Genomic DNA, 8,026 nt, shown 5'->3' on the forward strand with positions numbered 1-8,026 from the left:
TTTTAGAAAACTTTTCTTCAAAGAAATATCTTATGCTTCATTTCATGTGTGTTGTAAATAAACAACAGCATTTAGGGTAGAAAGATCTGGAGTTTTAGAAACAATAAGAATCTAATTTTATGGATATGCTATGTGGTTTGGTTTTTAAGTAATTTTCTTGAGTGCAATAGAATTAAACACATAGAAAATAATTTAAACCATCTGCAGACTTTCCTTGTAGAGTTTTTAAATAATTATTTCTTTCTAAATGAAAGAGGCTATTCATGCTTCTACTAAGTACAAATATACAGTGTAATTTTCAACTTAAAAAAATGCTGACCGTATTTCTCACGAAATATATTCACACCCAAATGTTTTTTTTCCTCTCCTAATATGGTTTCAAGATACTTGTAATGTTTAAAGAAAACTGAATTTTTAAAGGCTAGTCCATCACATAATGTTTATGGATCAAGAAAAAACTCTAGGTCTATCAGTTTTGTTAGCTCCGATAAACTTAGAAGGTCTTCATGGAACCATAGACAAAACAATAAACAATAAATTGTTCTGTCTTTAGATGTCAGCATTCTTTATGTTACACCATTTGTCAGAGGTAAAGTATGTTTTTCAGGGTTTTTTTGTTTAATAAAATCTTTTTCTTTTCTGAACTTAAAGACCCCATGTTTATCCTGTTTAAACACCTTTTCGAATATTGATAGGTTTTTTTTCAATAATCATCATGGAAGGTTCACTACAGATATTGCATGATTACATGACTTTATTTTTAGGTTTGGGCTCTAATGACGCTCTGCATGTAGAAGTCCATCTCTAATAAGTGGTGGCTTGTGAAACAGCTTTTAATAAGGTCATGAAATTCTGATCCGGCCGCTTGGCAGATGCCTCTGACTCTTATTCAGAGCCATTTTTAAGAAATGTATCTCTGCAGGCTAAAAGAGTATAACCTAAAAATGTTTTGAGAATTATGTATACATGTTTTTCCTGACAAACGACTAAGTCAGTTTTTTTTCAAATAAATAAATAAAAAAGATTGGGGAAGTGAGATAAAGAAAAGCAAATAGTTAAAACCACATCAACTTGAGAAGGAAAAAAAAAGAAATCCCCGTGCTCATAATTGCAAAGTGCCTTCCAGATTAAAGGCCTTTGCCCGCTGACTGCATGTAATTTCAAGACTAATTCTGATTTTATCCATTGGATAAAAATGAATTAACTAAAATCTGGGCTGTGGAGTGCTTTTAATTCTTAAGGTAGATCTCTGGGTCCATTTCAAGGACTTAAATGTAAATTACTTTAAAAAGTCTTTAAGGAATTTGGATTTAAGGGACTTGAAGTTGTCAAGTACAGTAACACTAAAAAAAGAGTAGTTAAATATAGGTCATGGTTTGTCTTTGTTCAATCCCTGAGATTCCTTTTTAAGATTTTAAAATGAAATTAAAGATCCAATATTTGAGTTGCTCAAAAAAAAAAAAAAAAAGATGTGCCCTAAGCACACGAAAGGGGCAAAAAGTGGTGCATTCGATTTGCATTTTAAAAGCAGGCTGATTTGCTAGAGATAGGTAGATGTAATTTTTGCAGCTGTGAAATACCTGCCCCTTCCCTCCTTTTTTAAAATGTTTAAAAATTGTACTCTTCTCGTTGGAGCTGTAATGCCTGCGATGGGTTTTGATGGAGCACTTAATCGCATCTGCCTGCTGCAGAGGTAACCATTAAAATGCTGTGAGGAAAGGCGAGGAAGCATGCCTGCCTTCTGACTCTGTTGCCTCTTTTCTCTTGAAGCTGATGAGTGCTATTCAGAAAGGAAGGGTGTCTGGAAGCCGGCTTGCGATACTAATGAAAACTGCAGAAGAGAACCTCGACAGAAGAGTCCCCATTCCAGTGGACCGAAGTTGTGGAGGATTGTGAGTCTGGGCAGTAAATCCACAGCCAACAGACGTAGGAACAACAAATCATCATGTAACAACCCAGATGACTTACACCACTCCAATATAGTGGCTATGGATAGATAGCTGCCTTTGTTAACACTGGGAAACATTCCAAAGCTTTAGGACGTTGATGTATACCCTTTATTTGTATTTGCCATTCAATCTAGCTTCTAAAGAGTGTATTTTATCTTTTTTCTCACTTTCAATGCACACTGATTTAATGCTTTGCATCCATTTTGTAACCCGTTAGCCTGGACATACTCCCTTTTTGTTTGTCTCTTCCTTTATTTTGAATCACTCCTGGAGACAACATTTTGGCCAAAATTGAAAAGAAACTGGAAAAAATTTTGGACGTGCACAAAACTCTGGACATTAAGATCGTAGACTGGATTGGTTCCTAACAGAAATAGAGCAGGGAGTGACCTCTAGAAGGCCTGGAGCCCACCCAGCTCCTCCTTCCTGAGATGGTCTGTCTTCCTCATCCAAACAGTATCGTGTGGATTTATATCCAGAGTATGACTGGCAAAACTGGAGAGGGAAGACAAAGTTTAGATCGAGTTACAGGAGCGAGTCTCAAAGAGAAACTCTGAAAGCTTCCAGAATCACAGGCGTAAGATAAGGATAGCATTGACATTTGCTGGGAGTTACAGTGATAGTTTCATCTCAGCAATTTGGGTTTTTTCCCCAGTCACTGCTGGTTTTTCTTTGACTATTACAGTTGCCAGGAAGATCCTTGCTTTTCTTATTTTAAAACCAGCATTTAAGTGGCAAGCTGGATGTAATGGGATGAGACTAAATTTCTCAAATCTTTACAGTAGTAATAAAGTTAAGGATTAAAAATCTGTGTTTGTATATCCACATGCGATAGCAGAATTTTCAATCCCCAAATCCTAAACTGTGGAGCATGTGCTGTCGTCAACATGGCCTATTTTGCTTAGTTTATTGCATCATTTTGGGAGAGTAATCTGAAACTGAGGGTAAAAGAGGATAGAAATAAACTTCAGTTAACTTTAATTATAATTATTTGTAAAAAGACACCACACTGCAGTATTCAAGGTCATTTGGGTTGCTTAAAGCCTTTCTCTTTGGTACCCCGTGGAAAAGTTCTCGACCACAAAGAAAAAGAAAAGAAACAGGACCACACAGAGCCCACACCCACACAATACCCCTCCCCCAGTACACACGGTAGAGACACAAAACACAAAACAAAAATAAATCTACGTTGAATTTAACAAATAGTGCATTGAATTTAAAGGGCCAGCTTGGTGTGCTTTGGCAGTACTTCACTAGCATCTTAACCAATCATCTGAATATTTATCCACTGCACTTCCCCTTGTGAAGTTAGCTACCTGCTTTTTTATTTTCTAAGGTCAGATCGTGTATGTAATAGGAAATATAACTCTTTATTTAGTGGCGGGTTTTAATTACAGACTTAAGATCTTAGCTTTTGTGAACTGGTACATAAAACACTTTTGTGCTGTTATTTCTATTTATGTGAACATTGTAAGATATCTTTATGCCTCATTCAAGTGGGGTATGAGCCTGGATGTCATAATATAAACACTGGAGATTCACTCACCTAAGCCCTCGCCCCACTTCAAAACATTCATTTGCTCTTAAATGAAGTTTAGACTTGCCACTCCCTAAAGGAAAATCTAAAACGGAGCAAAGGATGCTCCCAGGTATCACTGTGAACATTTTCCTTTCAACGCGTGAGCATTTTACACTGCCTTTTCAAAAAAGAAATAATAGAAGCATGTGGCTTTGTAGTTTAGTGTTTTCCTATCAAGACAATAAGTTTTACTGCTTAGAACTTGGTGACACTTGATAGAACAGCTGTCCTTTAACCCACCGCAGATGATGTGCCATGACACAGTAGTACATTTGTGCTCTCTCTCTTTCTCTCCTTCTAGTTAGAGCAACATAGCGAGGACTTGTGCCCTCCCTGAACCTATTACAGTAGGGACCGGCTTTACAGCCTGACTGGCCTGGGCAGAGCTGTATTTGTAAAACAGGCCTGGTTTGTGCATGCTTTGCTATGAATGAAGTTCCCTTAAGGACAAAGAAAAGCGCACTTCGCTTCCCTTGAGTGTATCTGCTTTTGCTGAAAATCTGCTAATTCTAAAACATACGCTCCTTCACCAATCCCAGAGACTCGCCTTGGAAGTGAGCTGGTTCCAAGTCTTTACTGTGAATAAAGCACCCCCGCATTTGTGTGTCAGTTCTTAATTAAACCTGTACAGCTTCTTTACCTGATTTCAGAAACGAGGAAAAGAAACGGAGGGATAAGCCCCTTCAAAACCTGTTCCAAGCACAAAAGAATTTTTCTTTTCTTTTTTGTATAAATGTGATACCAGATGATTCTGTTGGAGTCGGGATGGGGTGTGCAGAGTCTGTCTTTATCATCGAGGGATTTCTCTCGAGAGCCTTTAAGGGGATTCAGGTGAAGGAAGCCCCACCTGCAGTGAAGAGCTGGACGCTCCTTTGAATAGCCCCGTACTGTAGTCCTAACGCTAGTGATGATGCTGGACTATTTGTTAAGCCAAGGTTGTCTGCCTCATACCCGTCATGCTGTTTGAATATTCTTGCTTTCTATCAATTCAGACTAAGTGTAACTTTGGGATTTCTACTATTGTATGCATGCTTCCTATTCTGTTTTCGTTTCTAGCTTTGTCTCTTCCAAAATATGTAGCTTAGTCTTTTGTACGACAACAAAAATTTCATTGTGACTTTTACTAAACATACTGTTAAGGATGGTGATTGATCTTATTTCCTTTTTTTATGTATTCGTAAAGATTTTTGGCATATGAATGTAATAATATTGAAGTCAGTGATGCTCTAACTTGCACTGTTTTGCATTATGTCAACCCTTTTCGGGGAATAAAAAAGCCCTACTGTGTTTTTAAAGACTATCAAGTACAGCCCAGTGCTGGAGTGGATGTGCGCACTGCATGTTTTCATATGTGGCACTTTCATGTATTGTGTCGGGTTATTGTTCTAGATGGGACTGTTAAATACTATGTTTGAGGCTGGGTTGTCATTTTTATAACTGTCTTGGTGTTTTATCGCCATTATTTATTACTTTTGATATACAGAATGAGCTGCATGCATTTATAGAGCAATAAGAGGATGTATTTAATGTGCCTTGTTTTTAACTGAATAAGAACTGAAAGCATGAATCAATAAAACTGATTAAAATGGTCCATTTGCTGGCATTTTGATGTTACTTACAGTCAGAGAAATAAGTTTGATTACTGCTGAAGTTCAAAAAAAGTTTGAAAATATTTCCACAAACTATTTTCTTAATGGCACTTTCACATGGATTCTTCTAGTGTGGAATTTTGCGATTTCATCTCAAAAGGGAATCTCTGCATAGACAGTTGTAATTTTATGAGACTGCCAGAATTATTTGTATTAATTTGTTGCGGGAGCCTTTAGGGCACGACTTTTGTATTTGTGCAATCCTATTCTAAAATTATATTCACCCCGTTACAACTCTGTTGAATTCTTTTTTCCTTTCCTTTTTTTTTTTTTTTTTTTTTGTTCCCTCTTGGGTCAACCAGAGCTTTTCAGCCTGAGCGTTCCCAGGCACACTGATGAATTTTATCATAACTAAAATCAATAGAAATGAATGGGAAAGATTACATAATCCATTTTGATCATCTTACATGTCAAGTCAGTGCAGGGTTGCCAAGTGTTGATAAATGCTCTGACAGAAAAAATGCTATATATTTTCATTGTCAGTAAATCAGTAAGGCTGTTATCCGTTTTAACACAAATTTTATAATGCCCATGTTATTTTATAGGTTTTAATTTACCCGTGGGGGTGGGGGGCGTACTTGGCGTTCGCGGCCTGGCTGCGCGGCCCCTGGCCCCTGGCCCCTGCTCAGGCCGTCCGGGGCCCGAGAGCCCGCGGCGACCCCGCGGCGACCCCGCGGCGACCCCAGGGCTGCGGGGACTGGGAGCGGGAACGGCCCCGGCGGCCCCCAACCTCGTGCAGCGGCAGCTTGTCAGGCCCAGTAGCCTCGGGATTCGCGAACGTAAAATCTGTCCGAATACGTTGCTCCCGGTTTTCAGAATGTCTGAAATCCGTGGTGATCCAGGGCAGGGACCCCGAGGCGGGAGCGGGCCGGGCCCGGGCCGGGGGCGCGGGGGCGCGGGGGCGCGGGGGCCCCGGCGGTCAGGCGAGGGCCGCCTGTGCGTGTGGCGGCCGCGTGCCCCGGAGCCCCGGAGCCCCGGAGCCCCGGAGCCCGAGACCCGCCGCCAGGCCCCGGCCCAGGCCGCGCCGGGGGCGCTCTTGGCTGGGGCAGCCGCCTCTTCGTCGCCACAGGACGGCTTCACCTGCGCCAACCTTCTAAAACCGGGTCTGACTTTTTCATGATCTTTAAAAAATTCAGCCCCGGCGTATCCGACTTGGCTGCAGAGGCTGCCCCCCTCCGCCCGCGGGGCCCGGCGGTAAGAGCTGCGGACCGCGCCTTTCCCCACCCCTCCTTGGGGCAGCAGCACCTCCTTGCTTCCGGGGCCTTCCCCCACACAGCTGCCGCTGCATCCTGTCCGGTTGTCGCCTGTCGATTTGCCCTTCTTTGCTTAAAATTATTTTTTCTTGTTTTTCATCCTCACCATTAATGGGTTTACAATTCATTTTTATGCATCTTGAGTTTTTCCTATCCAAGTTAAGAAGCTGTAAATCTTAGATCCATTGAAATGACAGTGAGAAATATTTCATTTTATCCCATGAATCATTTGCCATCCTTATTGCAGAAAAATGGCAAAATTATGGTGTACCATGTTTTCATAAATTACTCTGCCTCCCCCCTCCCCCGCAATTCATTTCATTATTTGTTTGGAAAGACTGTAAGAGTCAGAATCCAGACACTTGGGGTAAACAATTCTGATTTTACAGCGGGCTAATCAAAATTTCATAACATCACAAATTAATTCCTCTGGCATCGTGAAGAATTTAATTCATGTACAAAATATATCATCTATTTTATAACTAAAAAAATAGCTTGGTATTAAAGTACGCTCTGTGATTTGCTAGTATAACAAAAGGGGAAGAGTACTGAAATCCTTAAATAATGTATATAATTTTCTTTGGGTTTCATATGTCAAAGTAGTCATTTATGTCCTGAAAGGTGTGTGCTTTGCACTATGTGTTTCAACACTATTAAAAAATCATGGCTTAAAAAAAAAAAAAAAAAAAAAAAGGAAAAAAAAAATCATGGCTTCTTCCAAAAAGGACAAATCATAGATTTCCATTTCACATGTGGCCTAGAATGAAATATCTTAAATGGAGACTCCCTCCCCCTGCCCTTTGGAACAGCCTCAAAAGTGAAGATTGGAAATATTTTCTAAAGATAAATTCTTTGAAAAAGCAATAAACGATCAGTTACTATCATGTTAGACCATTGCTAAATGGACAGATTTGTCTGTTGTCCTTAATCTCCACTTTATTATCAGATCTTTTAAGGAACTCCGGTCAGTTATTTATACAGTTGGAAAAGTCAAGTTTATCCTGATAAATATATTCGTCATAGTGAGAGCTGCTAAACTGTTTTCAAAATGGGCCATTTTTTAAATGGAGCTTATCCAGCTTGATCCATGCTTTGAGCAGCACTGAACCATTAAATAAAAACCTGGGACAAAATGCCTTTGAAAAGGGTTAATTAGCTTTAATATTGATTTATTCCATATAGGACGCTAATAGACTAGAACATTTATTTCTGTTTTGGATCATTAAAAACTGGCTTTAGTTCTTGAACGGTTTGTTGCTAATAAATAAAAATCAGACCAGAGTAGCTTTAGTACAACCTCCACTCCACGATGCACTTTTTAAGAAAACAAAAACCTGGCCAGCGGGTCACAGTTCGTCGCAGTCGCATCGGCAGCGCGTCCTCGGGCGCTCGGTCCTCCAGGCGCTCGCCACATGCCAGATGCTCAAGCTCGGGACCCGGGCGTCGCACTGGAGCCCCAGCAGGGGTGCGGCGCGCGGGCGCCGTGGGGCCGGGTCTGCCCGCAGCGCGCTCGGCACAGGCCGCCCCTGCGCGCTCCCCGCCTGCAGCTGTTGGTTCGCGGCCTTCCCGCTGCGCGGCTTCCCCGGGCCTCGCCCT

At 40.9% G+C, this 8,026-nt stretch overlaps 1 protein-coding gene across 13 annotated transcripts in view; it reads left to right on the forward strand.

Moving 5' to 3' along the window:
* The window catches only part of GPD2 (glycerol-3-phosphate dehydrogenase 2), a 149,112-nt gene extending 143,993 nt beyond the window's left edge, over window positions 1–5,119 (forward strand). For all 13 annotated transcript variants that reach the window (XM_072751549.1, XM_025994241.2, XM_072751545.1 and 10 more), the window contains one exon: window positions 1,771–5,119. In XM_072751549.1, coding sequence (XP_072607650.1) covers window positions 1,771–1,896 — 126 coding nt within the window. In that variant the 3' untranslated portion in view covers window positions 1,897–5,119. The remainder of the gene's footprint in view (window positions 1–1,770) is intronic.
* Window positions 5,120–8,026: the final 2,907 nt, after the last annotated feature.

The sequence above is a fragment of the Vulpes vulpes genome, chromosome 3 (assembly GCF_048418805.1).
Source record: "Vulpes vulpes isolate BD-2025 chromosome 3, VulVul3, whole genome shotgun sequence".
NCBI lineage: Eukaryota > Metazoa > Chordata > Mammalia > Carnivora > Canidae > Vulpes > Vulpes vulpes.